Consider the following 24,024-nt stretch of genomic DNA (forward strand, 5'->3'; position numbering starts at 1 on the left):
TTGGGGGGACAAAGCTATGTCAATACAGCATTACTGATGGTGACCAACAGAATTTAAGGTTAGGCTCTAATGGAAGTGACACCTACAGTGGATGGTAGACTGCGATGCTACTGAGAGTCACAAAGGTGACTCATTTCCTAACAATTGGGATATAAGACCCCAAACTGTTTGCAAGCTGATGTTTTTAAACCACAAGGTTTACTACAGGATCAAGGTCTAGAACAGCAGCAAATACCACAAGAGAAAGGAGAAAAAGAGAAGAAAGTTTCAGCTGTGGAAGTCCAGAAGATACGTTTATTAAAGCATATTTATCCCTTTAGTTCCTTCTTTACTGTATTATAAAAAACTGGATGCAGCAGCCAGAAAAGACAGTGAGGTCTGTTACATGCAGTTCTGTAATTAACATGTTACCAAATGATCCTGCATCGGTTTTTTTTTGTAAAACATGACTTTTGTTCCTGGAAAATTCTTGTATAAATCATAATATATGATTATTAATATTTTTATGTTATTGAAATGATGAGAATTAGCATAAAGTTGTCTTTCATAATACCGGTTGATTGACTTCTCAAATTGTCACAGTAGAAAGAAACACATTAGAATATGAATGCAAGTAAACGACTTCTTACATAAATATCAAAAAAAGTAACAGAGGTCCCTTTAATAGCAGTATGGCTGCATAGCAGCAGAGCAAGGAAAATAAAGACAGACATGGCACCTTTTATTTGAGACTTTCAAGCATTCATTACTGAAATTAGACATCTGTGATAATGTAACGTAAGCTTTAAACGTTTGACAAGTCTGTTGACAGTTATCTTAGACTAAAAATGATGCTCTGTATCATTTAGCTTGCAACTGATTTGTGCCTGAGATATAATCGCGTAAATGTTAATAGAAAATCTAATGAGACAATTTATTCCCAAATAATAACATACTGATGGGATGATAGCACGCAAAACACTGCAGAAGCTGATCACTCATTAAAATCAGAGAAGCGTAAACTAAAAAAAGTGGAAATTGACATTCGAATAAACAAAAATAGCCCGTGGATGATAAACAGATTTTATTATGTAAACTACTGGACTCTTGAAATGTACTTAGTGTATCTCTTTCTTTTCTCTTACGGTTTAAAAGGAGAATTTTCAAATTAAGTGTTTTATTAACCACAGTAATTGAAGCCAAACGCTCATCAATAGCGGACAGGCTTCTTCAGAAGCCCAGTGCAACACACTCTGCAGCAGGACCATACACACACACAGAAGCACCCCGCAAAATGTGGGGGGTTCCCTGGCTCCCGACTCGAATGCAGAGGGTCGAGGGAGCACTGGCCGGAGGGACCCCGGCCTCCGCCTGCCGCGGGGAGCGCGGCGGTAAGAAGCCGGGCTCAGGCCTCTCTCCTCCCGCGCCGCGATGCCCCCAGGCCCCGCACCTATAAACCTGCCAGCTCTGCCCCCTCGCCCTGACAACCCCGGCAGTTCCGCCCCGGTCCCCGGGCCCGCCAGCCTCCCCGCCCGGGCGGGTCAATCCCCCGCAGCCCCCCCCCGCCGCTCTCCTCGGGCCCACACCCGCCCGCCTCGGCCCGGCCGCCCCCCCGGCATCGCCACCATTACCGTGAAGGGGATGTCCTCGACGCTGCCCACCGAGTAGCAGTTGTCCCCGGGGTTGACGGCGCCGGTGAGCACCTGGTGGAGATGCATGGCGGCTCCCTCCCTTCCCGCCTCCCCCCCCCGCTCTCCTGAGGACGGCGGCCGCCGCCTCCGCCGGCACCGCGCGGGCGAGACCCGGATGGCTCCGCGCTCCCGGCGGCCGCGGGCCGAGGCCCTGAGCCTGCAGCGGGCGCGCGCCGGGGAGGGGGGGCTGCGCATGCGCAGGGCAGCGGCGCCAGCGGCGGCCGCCAGAGGGCGGGAGAGCGGGCGGGGGGGCGGGAGGTTTAAAAGAGCCGCGGGAGGGCCGGCGCGGGAGCCGCGGGGATGCGGGGCGCTCGGCTGACGCCTCGAGGTGAGACGGTGGCACGGCGCCTCACGGCGGCGGGAGGGAGGGAGGGAGGGAGAAGGGTTTGAGGGGGGGTGGATTTGTCGGCGGCGGCGCTCTGGCCGTGAGGCGGGCGGGGGAGGCGTGTCCCCGCGGGAGGAGCGGGGAGGCTGCGGGGAGCGGCTGCCGTCAGCGGAGGGGCTGGGCCGCGCCTGCCCGCACCTGCGCCCCAGCCGCGGCTGCGGAGCGGCCTCCGCCGGGGCCGGGGTGCCCCCCAGGCCGGGGCCGGGGTGCCCGGTGCGGCGCAGGAGCCGGCAATGTGCTGCCGCGCCCGTGTCTCGGCCTGTCATTAGTTGTGTGTAGTGCTGCTGAGGACAGTTTGGTTTTGTTTTATTTTGGGGTGTTTTTTTGTTTGTTTTCATTAAGGATCCTCGCGTTTGTCATATCTCAAAGAGCTCGTGAAGCTTGTGGCATCCCTGAGCGTGCCCCCAGGTGCCGGTGACACCCTGAGGGGTTTTACTTAATCATTGATTCAAGAGCGGGGCCGGCGTCACGAGTCAGAAGGGTTTTGTGTCACGGGGAAAGAGACGGTGATTCCGGGTCCTTGTAAATCTCCGTTTACAGGAGCCTGGTGAGAAAACGATCAGTATTTGATACTAAAAGAACCACACGAGGAGGTGGGGGACCGCCTTCTTGGATTAAGATGTCTAGTTGCATTTTATGGGCGTTGTGTGACCTCACAGAAATCGTGGTGAAGCTTTTGCTGCTTTATTTGTAATAACTGCCAAACGTTGAAAACAAAAGCCTTTAAATGTGCCTATCCTTTTCTGTCTCAGAGGTGTGAAGAAGGATGGATCCTGAAAATTGTTTGGAGGGGATTCTAAACTTTGAAGGGGAAAAAAAAAACCACCCCACCAACCCCAAAACTCTGTATGCAGTGTGTTGTGATATAGGGAAAATTCTGCATTTTCTTGTACTACCTCAATATGGTACTCTTGCGGATGTCCCACTGGTGCTAATGATCGAAGCTGCAAAGCTCAGTCTCTTTTAAAGTTTATGTCAGTTTTGCCAGAGTCAGGACTGCAAAATTCATCTTGCCTTGTACTGCTTCTTGAAAGTGTACACCTCTTACTGAATAAACGAATTTACTCAGAATGTAGAAGTAAATGAAGATATAATCAAGTTACCTGTGAATGAAAAAAACGTTCTCATCATAACACTAAAGATTTTATCTACTTCCATGCTTGTTAAAGGCAATCTCTTTCTAAAGGGAACAGTATCTCTAGATGAGGCGAAAGGGGATAAAAACCTTCATTTCTTTCATTTGACCCAGTTACATATGGAACAGCTATGTGTTCATATGCCTCTGCTGATACTATTCCACAACTGATTGAAGGATCTTCCATGTAAAATGTGTGCTAATCTACAACTGATTTTTATTTTGGATAAGATTTTTTTTCAAATGCATGCAACAGCAGTGTGGTGGGGGTTGTTTTGGTTTTGTTTTTTAAAATGAGTGGAGCAAAGTCTAACTAATGCCTGAAAAGACAGCTGGCTTTTGAATTGGCACAGGCAATTATAATATTAAGTAAGATGACAGGAGAACAGTATGATCTACGGAAAAATATTTTTTTTCCAGGAGGATCTGCTCCGTGATCTTGCTGGGCACACAGGTGAGACTGACTGGCGTGTAGTTCCCTGGGTATTCTTTTTTTCCCTTTTTAAAAATGGGGGTTATGTTTCCCCTTTTCCAGTCAGTGGGAACTTCCCTGGACTGCCACAGCTTCTCAAATAGGATGGACAGTGGCATCCCTGGACTCCCCACCTAGTCCCTCCTTGTTGGTGAGAACAAGGTCCAGCACAGCACCTCTCCTCTATCACTTGGAGAAGGAATTTATCATCAACACATTCCACGAACCTCCTGGATCACTTATGTCCTGCTGTGCTGTCCCTCCAGCTGACACTGGGGTGGTTGAAGTCCCCCATGAGGACCAGGGCTTGTGAATGTGAGGCTGCTCCTGTCTGCCTACAGAGCTCCTCATCTGCTCGGCCTTTCTGGTTGTGTGGCCTGTCACAGAGCCCCACTCTAACGTCTCCTGTCCCTGCCTTCCCTTTAATCCTGACCCATAAGCTCTTGGTCGGCTCCTCACCCATCCCCAGGCAGAGCTCCTGACATAGAGGGTGCCCCCCCCATTCTCATCTCCCCTGCCTGTCCTTCCCAAGGAGCCTGTACCCGTCATTCCAACATTCCAGTCCTAGGAGCCATCCCACCACATCTCCCCTGTCACCGATAACATCGATAAGATCGTAGCCCTGCAGGAATGCACACACGTCTAGCTCCTCTTGTTTATTCTGTTACATGCATTTGCATAGAGGCATTTCAGTTGGGCCCCTGGTGAAGCTGACTGTCTGGAGTGGCTGGAATTCCTTTGTGCTGCTTTTCAGATGCTCTCCTGCTGACCTGTGATCCCTCCTTAGGCTCTGGGCATCTAGTGCTGGCGTCAAACTGGTAGGAGCGGGATGGATTTGAGGTTCCCCTCCTCTGGCAACTTTGAGCCCAGAGGGAAACTGATTGTCACAGAGTTGCTCACTCCCTCCTTCACCCTTGGGAATGGGAAGGAGAAAATAAAACATAAGGATGTGGAGGGATGACTCACCTATTACAGTCAGGGGCAAAAGACAGGCTTATTAGGGGAAGAAAAAGAACATCAGTTTAAACCAAGCACCACCACTTAAGAGTGGGACAGTGAGGAGTATAACCGTATCTTAAAAACATGTTCCCCCACCCCTCCCTTCTTCTGGGCTCAGCTCTGCTCCCTATTTCTCTGCCTCCTCCCTCCACGCAGTGGCACAGGGGGCAGGGAATGAGGGTTGTGGTCAGTTCATCACCTGTTGTGTTTGCCACTCCTTCCTCCTCTAGGGGAGGCCCCTCACACTGCCCCTGGGTGGGATCCTTTCCATGGGGGACATCAGTCCTTCCCCTGGGCTGCAGCTCTTCCTGAACCGCTCTAGCATGGGTCCCTTCCATGCGTTGCAATCCTTCCAGTGCCAGCAATGAACTACAACGGTGGTGGTGGCTTCCCTCAGAGTCCTGGTCTTGTTCAGATGCAGCCCCCTGCTCCAGCGTGGGGTCCTCCACAGGCTGCAGCTGGGCATTTGCTCCACTGAGGCCTTCCGTGGGCTGACTCCTTCTGGCTTCCCCTTCTTAAATGTATTATCACAGAGGTGCAGCCACCATTGCTGGTTGTGTTGGCCTTGGGCAGTGGCGGGTCCATCTTGGAGCCAGGGGAGCTTTGAGAAGCTTTTCCCAGGGGACCACTGCTGTAGCCCCCTCCCCTGCTACCAAAACCCTGCCACACACACAAACCCAACACAGCAAGTTCAGTTTAAAGTCCTCACCAGCTGGCCAAGCTTATGACCGAAGATGCTCTTCCTCTTCTCTGACAAACGGACGCCATCAGCCCCCAGTAGAACAGGTTTCTTGAAGTGAGTCCCATGGCCTCAGTAGCCAAACCCCTGGCTGTGGCACCATTCCCATAACCATCTGCTGATTCACCAGACTCAACTGGCCCTTTCAAACCTTCCCTTTGACTGGGAGGATTGATGACAAAACTACCTGTGCTTTGGAGTCCCTTACCACCGCTCCCAGGGCTCTGCAATCCCTCTTGGTGCTCCTCAGAGCGCTCCTGGCTGTACCATCAGTGCCCATGTGAAACAGCAGCGCTTAATAATAGTCAGTGGACTGTAGGATTGCTACACGCTGTCTCATTTTGCCTATTTTCTACAGGTAGTTGAATTTGTCCTAAACCAACATATTCTTAAGGTTCATTGACTTTTTGGTAAGACCTTAACTACCTTAAGACTATTGTGTTACTATCTATGCTTCAGAAGATTGTAGTATGGGTTTTTAAGTTGTAAATATAAGCAACCAAGATGGTAATATTGTCCCTTTTACTTCCTTTGAACTGCAGATGCAAATAAAGTATGCAATCATTTATGGATTTAGCTGTTCAGAGTCACTATGAACCTCTTAAAAGCACTAAGCGCTATCTTTCAATCTAAAGGTATATTTCATCGGGTGAGGAAGGAGAGTGGAACCAATATCCGCTGTTGAATTTTTCTTTACATGCTCAGCAGAATCCCTGAAAAGCACATGTGAGCAGCAGTACCTAGCTAGGTCTTTCAAACTGCCCTCGGGGACCTCTTGCTGATTTCTTGTCGATACAGGGAATACATTATGAAAAGAGGTGTGTAAAATAAGACTCTGAATTTACCCTTGTGCAACATGTCACAGTTCAGTGTAATTGATGTAATGTCTGCCAATTGCCAGGGCTTAATTTAGTTTGGTAACTTTTGGAGGATCTAATCATTAACTCTTAAGTACTCAGGCCTGTGGCATAAACTTCGTGGCCTTGTTGACACTTGAGTTGAACCACTGCTAATTAACCCAACGGCATTTTCTTGTGTTGAACATGGGCTGTGGCTTATTTACTGTGGATAATTTTGGGACTACAAGTATTTAATGTGCTTTATGCGTTTCCAGTGAGCCTGTCAGGGCAGGTATGAATCATTTGAAGTGAAGTAAAGTAGTTGTCAATATTCCTTCTTACTAACAACTCTGAGGCATCTCTCACCATCTCTGCTTAGTGATGAAATTTATTTTTAAAACTTGAGGGATGTTCTTATGTCTAACTGACTTTTTGAAAGGCTGGGGATATAGAACATGTATTCAGTAATAACTGGGACTGTATAAGAGTCTGATATTCTTGCCCCTATATCAATCAAAGTAAAAAATTTAAAATACAAAGTCTCCTGTGAAATGAAAAAAAATTTTTTAAATTTTTTTCTAATTTTTTTTTTTAAAATACCTCTACTTTGGCTGACTTGCAGCCCTAAGAAGCAAAGAACTGATATGCTTCTCCAGCTGAAAACTAAATTAATTGGAATCAGTTCCACTGAAAATTATCCAGCAGTTTTTTATCAATACTAAAACAGCCTTAGTGAAGTCAACTTCAGGAGATAGTAAGCAACAGTAATCCCAGTGAGCAGCCCTCAGTGAGTTAGGTTTGAGTTACTGGCATTTTCTTAATGAAAGAAATGTCAGATTATAATTTTTAGTATTTTTTTAGATTTAAAAAAAAAAATTTTAGCGGCAGAGAGTCCTGTGTTCAATGTCAGTTGTGAATTGCCTGGTTTGGAAAGGGACTGACATACGCTTACTCTATGTTTGACTCAATGGATTCTGAGGAATGGGACTTCTAGATGTTACTTCTGTGTAACTGCTAGTAGCTGAAGTGGCAAGTGGGCAATTTACTTGGAGCACTTAGGGACTTAGAAAAATAGACGGGGATTTTACTTTTCTTTGCTCTTTTGACAGTGAACATGTAAGATCTTTAATATAGGTCCCAGGTAGCTTGCAGCTGAAGTTGGTATCTTGATTTATATTGTTTCTGTGGTTTGTTTTTTTTTCCAAAGTACTAAAAAAGCCCTCTGACTGAGACCTCCAGATACCCTTTCTCACTGAGTCTATTTAGTCATAGGTTATTTTATCTAGAACTGTTGCTACCCTAATTTCTTTTTCAGGAAGGCAGAGGTTTGTCATCTTTGCTTGTGGGAATCAGCGAGCCGTAGAGTTCACTGAACTTCAGCAGAGGTTTCTTGGTTTAACACCTGCTCATAATTTGAGTCCACAGAAGAGCCTTTGCAAATATCTTGTAGTAATACATAAAGAGCATTAATATTTAAGGTATGTGCGCTGTATATTTGTAAATTACATTCTAGAAGTGGCATCTAAGGAGCATATCTCAAGAGCAAACTGCTTTTTATATATTCAGTTGCTAAAATAAATCATGCATCATGTAAGGTTTCTCAGAGGTAGCAGTAGGTTGAAGGATGACACGTGATCTGCCAAGCTCTATGGGCTTCATAGTTTTCAACTGATGACTGACTTATTTTGTGGGATTTGTATTCTTCAAATAATAAAAAGCAAGTTACTATTGACAATAAACTCAATGTGTTTCCCAGAAGGTTATAAATGGAACAACTTCTTTGTACCTTCTCTCTAAAGAATGTGAGAGGTCTGTACAGGGTCTGACTGTGGAGATTCTCAAAGCAGAGACAGTTAAGGACTGTTGATTCCTTTGTCAACATATTGGTAAGGCACATGTGGGTTTTACTCTAGTCTTCAAACCGAGCTGCAGAATGCTGCAGTACGCGTTAAAATGAAATTTGCTTGACTCCTTATATAGCACTGAGAATCTCTAGGATTATTTTGGGATGTGAACTGTGTGTTCTGATCTTGCAGACAATTCTGAGATTGTAATAAAGATGTATGCTTATGAAAAACATCCTCTTGGTTCTTACAGCTGCAAACAGGATATGAAAAATGAACTGAATGCTAGCCATGATTAATTATGTTATGCAATGAATTCACCGAAAGTGCACTCTGGCTATCCAGTCATATACCTTAAGTCAACATAAACGGTGAAATTTGAGCCTAAATAAACTAATAGTTTTGCCAGTGACTTGGTTGGTGGGAAGTGTGTTTCAGATTTTCTTTATTTTGTGTATATTTCTGTGAGGTTTTGTTGTGCTTTCTTAGCTCGGATTCTCCCCCCCAAAGTTTCTCCTTGTCATTTTTTTTTTCCCCCTTCCATCTCCCCAAACTCTTCAATTCCCCAACTCAGTTTAACCAAGTGCTGAAGTCCCTTGTCCATGTTATGGAAATTCTTGGCAGGGTAGAGAGACTTTAATTAGGCCCCCGCTGATGGAAAAGCTTCAGTGAGAGGCCAACAGTTTTGTCTTGTTCGGCACAGGAGGAAAATGAATGTTGATACCTTTGGTTAGAGGAAGGAAGTGATGTTAAAGAGAAGTTTGTGTCACATAGGGCAGTAAGAAGGGGACTGAGGAGGTGGCAGCCCATAGACAGGTTTCATTTGATCCATTGCTCATGGAACACTCATCTCGCAGAAAAAAGGTCCTCTGGTGTTATCAGCCAAATGTCTGTGGCAGCTGGTTTCTTGACCTGTCCCGGCTTCAGTTTTCTTTGGCTAAATTAGAATGGGTGTATTAGGGTAACCTGCTTTTGCCTGAAAAACAGAGGGGAGTGTTAATTTTGTAGCTGTTGGAGTGATGAAAAAAATAGCTGTTCATTATATACGATATAAGAAGCAGCTAGTATTGAGGACTCATTACCACTGAGTATGTGCTGAGCACCTCTGACGGGTCAGCAATGCGTATGTGTGTTCTGAGGGTGAGCACAGGAGTAAGTCAGTTGAACGGTGGTGGCACTTGCCAGCAGCGTGATATGGAAATGCTGCCCACTGCATCACACAGCTCTGCTACCATCTGTTCACAAAGGTTTGCTGCGTTGAGAGGAGCAGAAAATTGTATATTTTCCTTATGTTAAAGCTTGTGGGAAAACTTGCTTTATCTCTGGTTATTTATTTTCTCTGAATTCAGGTCAAGTCTCTTTATTCTTGATGTTTTGAAATTTCCATGGATGTTATAAGTAAAGGAGGAAATTTAGTTTTCTTCTGTATCTGAACAACATTGATATTTTTGGTTTGCTTTGTTATTCTAGCAAACATGTAAACCCAGTAATTAAGGTAGCAGGACAAGCAGTTTGTTATGTGGATTATATGCTATTTTTTATATGCTACTGTTAATGTACCCAAAAGGGATCATTTCACAATGACCTTGTAGTCATGGTTAAGCAGATCAAATAGAACAATCACAATTGCTGCCACATTTGTGTTCTGTTTGTGTAGGGTCTCAGACTACCAGCCTTTAGTATTGGGTACTATATTGTAAAGGTGAAGTCAGCTTGTCTTAAATACAAGGTTTTGGGTACTATATTGTAAAGGTGAGGTCAGCTTGTCTTAAATACAAGTTTTTATTAAGAGGACCAGCTGTGAAATAGCAAGTATGAGTAGGACCATTCAGCATCTTTGACTATTTTCCCATCAGCAAACAGCTGTCTGGACACCAGCTGTGCTGTATTACTGAACTGTGCTAAGAGATCTGATGTACAGCACACGGGATCTGTAAGCAGTATATTCTGATGTTCAAATGGTCTCCGGTTTTCTCTGTCTCGACGCTTCTTTGTGCCTGATTAACCTGTTCTGGAGCCGTCAGCTTTCAATCGTTAGCTAAAGAATCTGTCAGTGTTTTGCTGGTGATGAGAACAGTAGTTGCTACCTCTTACCTTCTACCTCTCCTCTCTGGGGATCCCTGGAGCAGGAGACACCCAGGCAGAACTTTTGTGTTTTCCAACTGCTTTTTACCAGTAACACCACAGCACACCTCAGCTGTTGCTGGCTGGAAGTAGTGGGTTAGGTCAACCATGAATTTGGCCTGCTTTATATCAAAGAGCCAAAGTAACACTGGCAGGCTCAAGAGCAGTCAAGTGCTCTCCATTTGGTTCTTGAACTGCCAGCACAAGGATTAATTATTCCCATTATGTTTTCATCCTAAATAAATAAATAAAAGTTGAAGAAGAGAGATGCCTAGGAGAGATGGTTCAGTGTTGCAAATGACTGGATTATTTGGTCCTATCATGACCAAGAAATGCAGTAGATATAAATCAGCTACTTTGCAATCTAGTTATATAGTAATTTATTGTGGTTTATAAGGCTTAATTTGATGCTTGGATGCTTAGACCTCTAGCACCAGTGTAAATTCTCCATCTGTGCAGTTGTACTAATGAAGTAAAGAGCTCAGATTAATTTATAGAGTTGGCTGTTGACCGGAATCCCTGTTTATTGAAAAAATATAAACCGGAACATCTAAGAAGCAAGAATTAAAAAACTCAAAGAAATGCTGAAGTAATGATTCTTTTAAGTATTTGGGAATATCAGACACTGATCTGCCTGAAGTGTGATTTCCACCCCCCACCCCCATCTAAGGTGGGTAATGTGGGAAACCTGGGAGCTGATGCTGGAAAAGCACCAGGAATCCTTTCCAGTTGCAGCTGCAGAGACTGAAAGTGACTCTAATATCTTATTTTAATGGAGAAAAGAGGTGAGAGGGTTTATGTATTTTGCTATATAGAGCCCAAAGGCCTAAGGGAATCGTACTGTTATCTGTGCTTTTGTTCAGTCATTTTACAGTCATGTTGACCTGGCCATACAATTTGTATTTTGTTGATAGTAAAAGACATATATGGAGTATATATAAATTGCCAATACATTGAAAAAAGCACATCTATGATATGGGCCCGTTTTTAAACTCCGGTCTCTTGACTGCTGCTACTCCCAGAGCAGAGTGGTTGAATGGTGCTGGCTTTTTCTCTTATTTCCAGCTGAGAGAAACTGAACAGATGGGAGTGGGAGAAAAAAATGACAAGCCAGTGCAGACAGTGTGATTAATTTGTTGGGGTTTTGGGGTTGGTTTTTTTTTTTGGTTTGTTTTTAATTTGGGAGGACGGCGCAGTTAACTGCAGAAAAGGCAGCAAAAAAATCTAAGTCTGTTTTGAGTTGTTGCTTGTCTATGCCTCAAAAACTTCTTCAGGTGCTACCTGGATGTAGTGGGAAGGGAAATAGTGGGTGATACTGTATGTAGCAAGGGTTGCATCCATAAGGTAATACAACCACCAGTGTTTCAGAACTCTGCCAGATGGTGTTAGATGTGAGAAAGTTCTGTGATTCATTTGGTAAAATATTTGTCATGGCAACTGAGGAGCTTCAGGCTCGTTGGTCCAGTCAGTGGTGGAAACAACCACTGGTCTCACCAGTTGTGATGCTGGGACATAAAGGAAATGTCTCATGACACTACTTTGCCCCATGAGATGCAGTTGTAAATTGTTTTTACTTGTAGATCCATCTCAGGGTTGAGCAGACCTTAAACTTTCTATTTCAAAAACCTGAAATATCTACTAAAAATATCAAAATTATTGACTAAATTTTCCTTTACCTTCTATTTACGGTAACTGATCAACGGCAAAAATGAGTTTTCACTTTCATTAAATTTTCTCCTCCTCGTTTTGGAACAAGCAGTAGAAAGATTAGCCCAGGAATGGGACATCTAGTAGAACAACCAAAAAGAAGGGGTGGGGGAAGGCCAGAACAGCTCTGGATTCTTTTCTTCCAATAACTCTTTGGGGACAAGATCTGCAAGGTGGTATTCCCATGATCTATGCTACCCAAGAAAAAACCCCAACCTCTGTATAGCTTTGTTCTCAGTTATGCCGTTCTCAAACATTTACTGTTCCGTTTCTAGTTTAGTGTCCCAAAGTTAAAATCTGTCCCTCTGTGGTAGTAATTACTAAGTAGAAATATTACAAAATAGATCAAAGTAACTTCCCAAGGCATCCTCTAGTAGCTGCCTTGGAAAAATGACTAAGCTTCCTCAGAGCCAATATCACGTAACATGTTATGTTCCAGGAAGGACGTATACTGACAGAATGGATGTCTAGAGAGACACAACAGAAGCCTTTCAGACTTTTTATAAGCTTTTATAAGTTAAAGAAAGTGTCTCTAGAGACATAGATGGTTGCAGACCAACTCCCCTCCCACCGGTAAAACTGAAAGACTATGAAACCCATGGAATGTCCAAGGCTATTGCGGTGTGCGTGGTCAGAATCACCCCTTTAGGAACAGGGTTTCCTATGTCAAGAAGCCATTGCAGAAGAATTCGGCCTTCCTCAGTCTCAAGAGAGAGACAAGATCTTCAGCTTTCTCTATTAGTGCCAGTCAGGCTTTTAGCTCTGTGTTTTTTGTAGTTTTGTTTTGTTTTTTTTTTTTTTTTTTTCCCCCCCAGAAGTATGTGGTTTTTGCTGTTGTGGAATTGACAGGTGCCAGAGCACCTTCAGTTATGAAGTCATTTTTCTGATCCGACAATATCTTTCTTGCTACTGTAATCAAGAAAAGTGTGTTTAGGAAGAGTCTGAGCCAAAGACATACTTTGGACCTTAGTTAATGTACGCCAGCACTGCTTTGCAGTCTTTAACAGACCTGGATCTGCTTACATCATTTCAGGATCATTCTCATCTATCTCATTAAAATGTCATCCAAATATTTTTTTTCTTTATGTATACATATGTATGTTTTTTCCTTTTAATAAAAACATGAAATACACGTTATAATATCGAATGAAAAATAAAAGTATGGAGGCAAAATTGCAAGATAACTTTTGCTAGCTTGTCTGTGCTTTATTTTGACGAGTCTGCTGCTGTTCATGTCATCTTGCCAGATTTCTTGGAGTGAGTGATACACGCTGAATGTTAAAGTTGCATAGCACTGGGGAAAGGGAAACAGTAACATACATTGTGTACCTATAGATACTGTCTACATGTGACCCTATTGAGTTACATGTTAGGTATATGATGTTAAAATTAAATCACGGAATAGTAGAGCAAGAGGAACAAACATTCTATCTTCTGTCAGTCAGCATACAGTTTTCCCAAAGAGAAGCCTTTATTAAGTAGGGCGTGATGAGTTTGGAATGGTGTCTGAAAGAAATGGAACCACTGGTGATGGTACAAAACTTTACTGAGGTGTATCGTTACTAGCATAACATTTTTGTATTCCTTACACTTAATGTATTCTAGCAAGATAGTGAAAAAGAAATAGAAAATTTATAAATTTGGATAATAATCCATTTCCAAGAATCAAGGGAATGAGTAATGCTCTACTTTTTACCAGCTAAAATATCAAAGCAAAAATTAAAATTACTAATGAGAAAAGAACTTGATCTCAGTGGTTTTAGATTTAAAGCAATGTTTTCACAGCTGATCCTTCCAGTACAAAATCAGAAGAACTCTTTAGGTATTGCACCTAGAAAACTGAATATTGAATATTGTTCTACTCTGGCAGAAGCTAGATCTTATTTTATAGTGAAAACACTTTAAAAAGGTTGCTTTTCTCCCGAATTATTTATTGTTTGTACATCTTTTGTTAAGTGATTAGAAGGCTGATAACCTGACACTTGACAAACCCCTTCACTAAGCCCGATGAAAGAAAATAATTTTAATTAATTTGCTTTATTCAAGCTAAAATAGAGCATTGCTTGTGGAAAGTTAATTTGCTGGCAGAAAAAAAAAGAAAATAGTTTATAGAATGTCACCTCTAAACCTCACTCTCAGATCAACCACACAGACATACAAAGCACACTGAAAAGTTCTTGTCAGTGCTGGATTTTAGTATCAGTTGATGAAAAGTCGTAACAAAGGATCTGTTGATTTTTACCATGGGAGCACGTTGGCTTTTTTGTTCTATTTGACACCAACTAATTAGGTTGGTCTGTTCTGAGAGCAACTGCATAGAAACAGTTTCTTTCATCTATTGTTATTCTATGTCAGGATTTCGTTGCTTGCTAAATTGAATCCTATTCAGTTAGAGTTGAGGCAAAGATAGTATTGATTCTTGGGAAAACACGCAGCTCCTGAGATACTGTACTCCCATTTATTCATCTGTTTAAATTTAATGCTGGTCCTAAATATGTGGGTATTTTATGAAGGCTTGAGAATTGCCCAAGCATGCTGAAATATTTCCACCGGAAAATACATGTGAAATGCAGTAACTCGCTGCCTTTTTTAATAGAACATTAGTGACACCCAGTGGTTATATTGGGTTATGGACTAATACACATAAAAATTATTCTAAGCCTTTTTTCCTTATTAAAACAGGAGCTCAGAGAACCTATGGAAAACCTGTTTGAGGCCCATTTGCCTTTGTCAGGTGTATATTCTGCCTGTACTTCAGGCTCACAAATCTCAATAAGCTCAAGTAAAGGGAATGAAGAAAAAAAAAGCACTTCAAGCTTGTTTTGACATGGTTCTCACTTCATCACAGGCTTAATGACAATCTGGGAAGTGTTCTTGTGCTGTAAGGAATGTGCTTCTTTTTCTTATTCTTTCTTTCTCTTACCTACTTTCCCTCTTTATTTCACATTTTAAATTAGTGCACTGTATGATTTATATGAATAAATGATTTATTCTTCTGCCCTGGCTTAGGTAGCTCTGTGCGGAAAACCAAGTTTACTGTTACACTGCTGTCGTGCCCCTTTTGTACCTTGCTTGTTTTGATAGGGCTTGATTTGTTGTTTTGCAAATACATTTAATAATTGTTTAATGTTTGTAAGGTGTTTTGAAATTATGGGACACAAACTATTCTTTTTACTATGTCAACAGTTGCCTTATAAGCAAAACCTGCTGCTGAAGTCAGTGAGAGTTTTGTCCTATTAAGTTCCTTAGGATTAATATTTTTGATTCAACCTGTAGCAAGAGGCCTGAGCATTTGTCTAAAAACTCAGACTTGGAAATAAATCTTCTAAGTATGGATGGTCCCAGGGGTAGTGATTCCATCAGAGGAGATGAAAGGGACAGACACCAAGACTTCCTACCCCCGTGACACAAAGGTGATATGCTCTTATAGTACCCTTCTAGGCTTTAGAAAGTTGGAGGAAGAAAGGAAAAGCTTAGTTGAGAAGGGAGTAGGAGGCGGGGGGAAGGTAATCTAATGTATATAGAAACTTAGCTTATGAACCTATCTCTGTACAGCTAGGGGATGACGTGTACTTTAGGCTTATAAGAAAGAGTTGGGTTCAGTTCCTTATTTTTACACGTACTTGAGGAAGTCATGTTCTAAATATGTCTGGTCTTCATCTATAAAACGGTGATATCACTGTTTTCTTGTTTTTGAGAATAAATATACTAAAACCTAGTGACAGTAATTTTTGAGAGCCAGGCCAGTGCAGTAGCAGGAGCCTGATTTGGTGGACCTAAACAGTGCTGTCTCTCTCACTGGGAAAGGAAGATGAATCTTTCACTGATAGGAAGGAATTAAAAAAGGCTTTGTGGAGGAGAAAGCCTGTTGGCATTGATTTTAGTCAGGATAAAATCCCACTGCTGTTAGACTATAAGACTTCAAGACTTCCTTTAAAGGCAGGTGTCATGTACCAAGCGTGGTAAACCCAGCAGTTTTTCATCTCCATTTTAGAAGGAAAGCTTATCTAGGATGACTTATGACCTTATTTCAGTTTCATTGCCTTTGTATGAATTTGCTCAAAGCTTTTCTTACCTTTGTTTCTTAAAATTGAATATCTGTGTTTATTGCCTGGCGGTGTGCTAGTTCCTTTTCGGAAGATGCTGAGGGTAATCTGAGAGAGCATGGCTGTGCTTTTTCAGCCTTTGTTTCACAAGAGATGCTGTTGTTGTTGTGAAGGGGCTGGTTTTGAGTCTTGGAACGAGCAGCAAAATGAACTGACCATAAACCTGAAAATAGTCACTCAGCCCTCAAACTTTTTTTTTTTTTCTTGAGCATGTAGTATCTATAGCCCTTACTGTCCGTTTCTGTAATATTGATCAGTTCAGAACAGGCAGTATTTCCATTCAGATTGGCTAGTACTCGGCTTTATGATTGCAGAGGAGAATCCATGAAATCGAAATGAGACCAGTGTGGGATTGATTTTCTTATATCTGTCTGTCTTTATCAAGGCTTGAGCTGAAATATTCAAATACCATGGTGTTTTTTTTTTTTTTTTTTCAGATGCATGCCTTTAACTACAGAATATATTTATCCTATCTCCCAGAGAAATGAATAATACCATGAGGAGCTATTTAATCATGAGCATGGAGATTGCTCTGCAGATTGCTGTACTCTGACAGTGCCAGTCAAGATGGAATAAGAAAAATAATGCTGGGAAACAAGGTGTCAGATTCATAGTTACTTACAAAGCAGTAAACATAGTCTGTACTTTCTAAACAACACAAAGAGCAATATGTACAGAGGGAAGCAACAGCATCTGTTCTTATTAACTAAACTTGGCAATACAAAATTAAAATTATAACTTAGAGTTCTTTGTGATGTCTGATACATCTCATCATGTTATCAATACTGCGAGGCAGCCTTGTTGGGGAGACTGGAATTAAGAACATTCTGAAGGAGACTGCGTTATTTAACCCTCTTTTACCTTTAAAATACTGAGCATATATTCAGTTAGACTATGAAGTTTGATGGCCAGTCACAGGCAGTCAGCTTCAAACCTCTAAAAACTCCTATCTTAAACCTATTCTATGTTTTAGCAGTTCTTCCTGGTAGAGTTGTGCAATGTATTTTATTTTGCAGGCAGGTAAAGCCAAGCTGCTATCAGCTGAAGTTGTGAAGGTGCAGCATGTGTATGGTGTATTTGTGTTCCAGTGTGACAACATGAACACAGTTGTGATGAGGCATATTTCTTTCACGGAGACACGGTGTTAGACGACTAGCCTTTAGGTTATAAATGTGAGGATTCCTACGCACAACAGGGATTTTAGTGGAAGAGATGGTTCTGTGTGGGAGCCTGCCTAAAGACAAGCGAATGGAAGGAGATCAAGTGTAACAGTAAGCCTGCACACCTCAGCAAGATGAAGCAGTGATGCTTCATAGTGACAACTATTGGACTTTTGTTGCACAGGGTGACATTTCTCAGTGTTACAAAGACAGTCTGTGTTCTGGTTGTCTACAAATCCCATCTGCTTTAGTGACAGGTCTTTTAAGGAAGGACTTTCTAAGTGAAATGTCGGCCTGCTGTTCACTTGACATCACCAGAAGAGCATATGGATACATGGAAGTCCATCAGTTCTGTGGGCTTAAATGTTTTTGCCTTATCTAGTGGTTGAGTACAGGTTTGTACAAAGAAAGTTTAGATGCAAGGCAGAGTTTAGACTGGAGCACAGCTCTCAGTTCAGATAGCACAGAGTTATCACCATTAATGCAATGACACGGTTTGCTCTGGCTGATTGTGTGTGCACTTTGTAAGTTTAAATCAGATTTTAATCTCTGAAGAGCCTTTCCCATCTCAAATCATGAGTGATAAGAAAAATTTCAATAAACTGACAAAGGAATTTCTTCTGCTTTTGCGTGAAAAACCTACAGCTGAGGAGATGTATTTAAAATTCTTGGCTGGGTTCAGGTATTTGGAAGAATGGGATGTGGATAAGAAAGACTTTAGGAGACTGAATCTGTACCCACAGAAGCCAATGGTAAGAAATACAGGAACATCAGTGTGAAGAGGGACAACTGCTAGGGAGGAGTAGGCATCTGCAACAGCACCTCTGCAACAGCCACTTTCTCTTTAAAATAGAAACACATTCAAATGACCTGGTCTGAATAACTTTTTTATAAATAAAAAAGTTGTGGGTTAGTTCAAGAATTTGTTAGATTCTATCAAAATATTAAGTCTTAGCTAATGAACACTCAGAATGTAGTTTCTAAGTCTTGGATTTTTTTTTTTTTTTGTGTAGAAATCAGACATAGGCACCAGCCAGCAGAGATTATAAGGTTGGTACCAAGGATCCAATTTTCAAGCAGTTGTATCTTTCTGTTGAGAAGTGTTTACAGCTTCTTGGCACTAGCAGGTGGAGAAGGGAAATGGCTGAGGCAGTGTGCTGTTGTTTTTTTGTTTTGGGTTTGTTTTTTTTTTTCCAAACTGTTCATTTTTGGATAGAGAGAAAGGCTGAAAATTTTCAGTCCCAGGGTACATGTTTCAAAAAATTATGTGTATGAGAAATGTGGTATGTAAATAGAATGGGTGGAGCCATTCTGCTGGGTTGGAGCCAATACAAGACAGTCTTTTCAAGTTCACTTGAATTCTAAACAGCTGTTTGGTCTTGAATAGGACATTTACATTTGTTACTCACATTTACATTTGTTATTCCTACCTCTGGACACAGAAGTTTCCAGTCTTTATAATAATAAGAAACAACACACATGTGCATGGAATGTGGATAAGTTACTTTTTGTTTGAAACTATTTTTCTCATTATTCTGAATTCAGAAGAATAAATCATGCTATCACGGGGCAGGCTAGATAACATTTATACCATATTAAAAGGGGAAGAATGAAAAGCACACAATTCTTAATCAACCTGTTGACTCACGTGGGTTCATACAGATATACATCCATTATTCATAGTTGCTCAGATTAATAATATTCAACATGAACAATTCAGGGAAAGAAGAATGGGCTAAAGTTAGCAAAGTATTTATTTATTACAAACAGTAGTAGTTCTAATTTCAGACGAATAGAAAATCTTTCCAGAGATAAGAGTCACTGCCAGAGACTGCTGAAGTATTTCTTTGCATTTAATATATATTTCTCAAAATGAATCAGCATGATAAGTTGCAAAATTCCAGGTTTATGTATTTTTAAAGAAATATTAGCATTTACCAAACACAGCAGTAAATTCAAACTAAATATGCCTAAAAATAAAAATCAACCTCAGGATTTAGAGGTGAAGTGGTCCTTAAAAAAAGCAAACCAAAACAAAAAATTCCAAACCTGTTCATGCATACACAATTTCCTACTGGAGTTAATTATGCAATGAGCACTGCTGCTGGTTCTGAGTTTCTTCTGTGCATGATATGACAAAAACCCAAGAGGATTAGACAGGTGCATAATCGGAGATTTATCCAGTGTAGAAGGTGGGTGCCCAGGTACTTATATGGAGAAAAGTATTTCCACATTTGAAAATGTAGCATAGGAACAAAATTATGGTACTTGCAATGAAGGTAACATTTATAAATATTCTGCTATTAAATAACCAGCAACTAATTCTTTTTTCTTATTTGTATTGTATTTTAAAATATTTACTGAAACTGTTGAAAAGCATTTATCAATAGGACAAAATCCATTAATGTGACACATCTTATGGCACATTCTAACATACTTTACAATGGTATTAGGATAAAGCTCAGCAACCTTTTTATATTGGAGCTTGATCCAAAACCTATTTAAATTAGAAAGATTGATAGGTCATTTGATAGGACCGTGTCTTTTATACTTTAATTTCTGGCATTGCCCCAGAAATTATTAAAAGCTCTAAAAATGTTGTTTTACAAAAGCTGTAACTGAAATACAGTATTTGACTTATTACTTATTCGAATGGAAGGGCTGCCACTATAGCATTCCCTTGAAAAGAATCATACCTGTACTAAATAGAGTGCTTATATGGCTTTGCTAAGTGAATTAAACTGCTAATAACCGATGACTATTTTATGTCTTCCAAAAAAAGAATTGTTGGAAAAAAGAGCCCAAGTCAAAGGAGACTCTTTTCATTAGGTGGTCCTCTGGCCTTGCTTTAAGGTAAAACTCTTTAAGAAGAGGTCATCCACAGAAAATGTTCAGATTACTTGGGAGTAGATCTATGCTATTCATACAGTCTGAAAAAAAACCATTGGTCTGAAGGAAAAGATACAGAAAATTGATTCTTTTTTATTTTAAATGACAAAATTTTGGAGCAACGAAACATGTTATCAGAAAAAGCAAATCTGAAGTAAGAAGCAGTGACTTGAATTTTCTTTTTTTTTTTTTTAAGTGCTGTACATCACTGGTGGGCTCAGTAGGCATCCCATGGAGAAGAAGGTCAATGAAAGCTCTTCTGTGTTTAGTTCTTGCTGTAGTAAGACAGCGCAGCAGCAAAAAGAATCTTCATGTTTTTGACAATCTCAAGAGAAGCTTGAGACATAGACTAGGACAAATATAAAAGCTGCTAGTTACTTCCAATCCAGCATAACCCACAAGGTCTGGCTGGTACAGAATCCTGGTCATTCTTGCTGCTCATTTTCCATTGCCTTCCTCAGCAATGCTTAGACTCTGTCTTTACAGATCTAGGTGATCATTTCCTTGCTGAGGAATGTCAAAGAAATGACAATCATCGGCGCTGTTCATTCGAAGAGGTTTCTTTTTTTTTTTTTTCCTTTCCTTGTGAAAATTGTTAGGTTAGCGTAGCTGACAGGCACACTCAACGTAGTGACTTATCAGGAAATGTAGGTAACGATTAGCCCAGTCGTGTTTCCCAGGTACTGTTGTTAAATATCCTTTTTGTTCGTGGGTTTATTTGCATTTAATGCATGCTGCCAAAGCACTTAAAATGTTTAATGAGTTTCGTTTCCTAGTCCAATACCTTACTTAAAAAAACTGTGGTGATTTCATTTGAAAAGGGAGACTACCCTGAAGAGCAGCTATAGCAACATCTTTTGTGATCACATTTTGAAGTGGCAGAAATGACTGGATTCTCTTGTATTCTTTAAATTGGAACTGTAAAATTCTAACCCCCAAAGTGCTGCAGAGAAATCAGCCAGCTGGGTTTCACTCTGAAACAGCTCTGCTGAAGTATCCCCTACTCAGAGGTTTCTGTTTTTATCACTGATTGTGCAGCTGTGTGTGAAACTTGCAGGGTAATTTGTTTCCTGTTCCTCTCTGATTTGGTTTCCTTTGCATATTTCTGTTGGTATTAACTCAATTTTCAGATTTTTCTGCATTATTATTTTATGTTCCCCTACCTATTTCTTCTGAGTTGAATGAGTCTGTGAATACCTTTTCATGTGTTGTTTCTTGTTTCCAGTCACTCATCGTATGTCCAAAATTCACCAGTTGGAAACTCATTCTTAAGAGCATTTGCCTGGATTGAAAAAGGAATAATTATAAAGATGCTAACATTCTTCCACATTCACAGGGACTTCTTATGGTAGTACCTACATGTTCTGGGTGGAGCTTCAGCACTTCTTCAGCACTGCTCACCATGTGAGCCTTGTGTGGACCAGCCACTTGCAAGGGAAAACTAGTGATTCACACAGGTTATAAAGTGTAATTTTGTAGAGTTTAATAGTTATTGCTAGACTACAAGCATTTTTCTGTTAAGGCTTATGGTGCAGAGATGAGGTGTTTAGCTGGTTTCAGTGGAACAGGATTGCTATGCTAAACACCAGTTGGCATTCTTCTGAAGGTTCATAGTTATGTGTAATAGAAAACTGTCACGGTGTCAACATGGGCTGACACGTTGCCGTGAGGCAGTCCGTACTGTTCAGCTGTTAGCACACGCACTGCCGTGGTCCGGGCCAGCTGGCACTCACCCTGTGGTCATGGGGATAGCACAGGTCGGTGCTGTTCCCAATAGGCACCCCTCATAAAGCTTGGCAGTATGAACTCAGGCTCTGCCACGCATAAGGGTACAGGTCTTTTTATATTCTAGAATCTTATAAACTAAATAATGGTTGCGGGATGCTGTGGTGGTACAGATGCAAAAAGATTTGGGCCCTCAAAGCGTGACAGTTTTGTTGGTATTATAAATGTTTGCATTACAGTAACTGCCTATAGATGAAACTTTATATTGAATGGACAACTTTGTAAAATCCTTTTGCATTCTAATTCTGATAATGGATGATCTGGTTTTGATGTGAACAGACACAGGACAATTTTGCATCTAACCATCCAAATGCACTTGTTTTGGGTAAGCTTTTCGGGTTTATCGCCAGTCCAGAGACTTGGGATTTTCATGAGTTGTGCTGATCCAGCTTGAAATTGTGTCCAGCTTTTTTTTTTTTGGTAAGAAGTAAACAATATTGAGACTAGAGAAAGATGCAGATTTTTGCATCATACTTGAAAGTGTTTGTCTCTTAAGGCCATAGGAACAAAAGAGTTATAGTAAGGTCCTTCTGCTCTTTCAACCTCCCAGCAACAAACCTGACAGATGATGGTGCCCTTTATCTCAGCTGGCTGCATTCCAGCTACACATGGGTGCCAACCAAAGAATTTAAAGTATGGTAGAGCTGGAGGGTTAATACAGATTTTTTTTCACAAGAGGAGATTCAACACAGGAGGATGTCTGAATTGGGCCTTGCTGATTGAAAGCAATTCTCAGAATTTCATGGGATACTACTTTTCCATTTAATAAGATCGTATATTTTTGACTTGTAAGTAGGCTACTGTTTTGCAAAACTCATTACAGTTTGTTCTGTTCAGAAAATGGGTTCAATCATGATGCAATTTAGATAACTAAGTTGAAGACTGTCATCCTAAAGTGGATGATGTAGCTATTAAACAAAATAAATGCCACATTTAAGAAATTGCTTTCTGATGTGTTGTTTGTTCCTTTTCTAATTGTTCTTCTGATGACTTGAGTGGATTTTTGGTAATTGGTTCTTGGAAAAGTTGGAGTGGTTTGAATCTGGATAGGTATCCAACCCTAATTCATCACTGTCTGTCACTTGGAACTTGGCAGCATACTTCCAGCACCATGGATGTGCCTCAAAAAATTAATGTCTGTGTATGTGTTTCTTCTGTATAGAGGTTTGTTTGCACATACTTACCCCCGAACCTCCATACTCCAATGTGTTAGGGAAACTTCTTTGCAATGTTAAACAGTGGTGTGAGTTATATTAGTTATGAAATATTTCTAGAGAGCAACTAATTCCACCAGTTCTTCATCTCAGTGGACAGTTTTCTCCGAATTAGCTTGGTTTCTTGCTACGCTGTTACTGGTTCCAACCATCAGTTTGCACTTAAGCATTAATTTCAGTGTCTCTAGAAGCTAAAATTAGGAGTTTCTTTTATGTGTGGAAGTTCTTATATATTTTATTGCATACTGACTCATTTTTTTTTCTCCACTTTGAGAAACAATGGGCTTCTAGAGTTATGTTCAAATACAGCATTCTTTCCCTCCCTTCTGAAAAAAGTGTCTGGAAGGAGACAATACGTGCATTACTCATGAAAATTCAAGCATTATCATTTTTAAAGTTGTCATCAACTAAATTTAACGAGTAAGTGTTATAATCCCTTGACTTCAGACTGCAAGTCACTCAAAAAAATGAAGCCCTTACCCATAGTGAAATTTAATAAATTATTGAGGCAATGCAGCATGCATTATAAAAAGCATAGAGATGTGTCTAAGTTAGTCTCGACCTCACCCAGCAGGAGGAGTCAGAAGTATGTTATGATAATACTTCATCTTTATGCATTTTTGGATTGTGTAGTAGAATGGATTTTCCAGCAGAGGGAGAAGTATACTGAATTATTCGTAACTGAGCTATAATTTTGCAGTCCCTTGTTTAGCAAAGCTATATGCAAAGCTGAAAATTCCCATTACTTTGTTAGAAGACATACTTATTTGTGCTGACTGTTGTTCTTTTGAAATGTCAATATATCTTTCTGCCAAATTTCTTACCAGTAATTTTTATATAATCATTGTTTTGGTATTTTTTAAATATAAGCAAATAGCTAAGTGCCTGTTTTATAGTTTTTTTTTTTTTTTCCACATCTATAATAGTCTGGTCTAATGAGTTGCACTTTTCATTGA

At 40.9% G+C, this 24,024-nt stretch overlaps 1 protein-coding gene across 10 annotated transcripts in view; it reads right to left on the minus strand.

The window, feature by feature from the left end:
- DMXL2 (Dmx like 2) overlaps positions 1-1,736 on the minus strand; it is a 54,866-nt gene extending 53,130 nt beyond the window's left edge. For all 10 annotated transcript variants that reach the window (XM_074917061.1, XM_074917060.1, XM_074917057.1 and 7 more), the window contains exon 1: positions 1,611-1,736. In XM_074917061.1, the coding sequence (XP_074773162.1) occupies positions 1,611-1,697 (87 nt within the window). In that variant the 5' untranslated portion in view covers positions 1,698-1,736. The remainder of the gene's footprint in view (positions 1-1,610) is intronic.
- Positions 1,737-24,024: the final 22,288 nt, after the last annotated feature.

This window comes from Athene noctua, chromosome 13, assembly GCF_965140245.1.
Source record: "Athene noctua chromosome 13, bAthNoc1.hap1.1, whole genome shotgun sequence".
Taxonomy (NCBI): domain Eukaryota; kingdom Metazoa; phylum Chordata; class Aves; order Strigiformes; family Strigidae; genus Athene; species Athene noctua.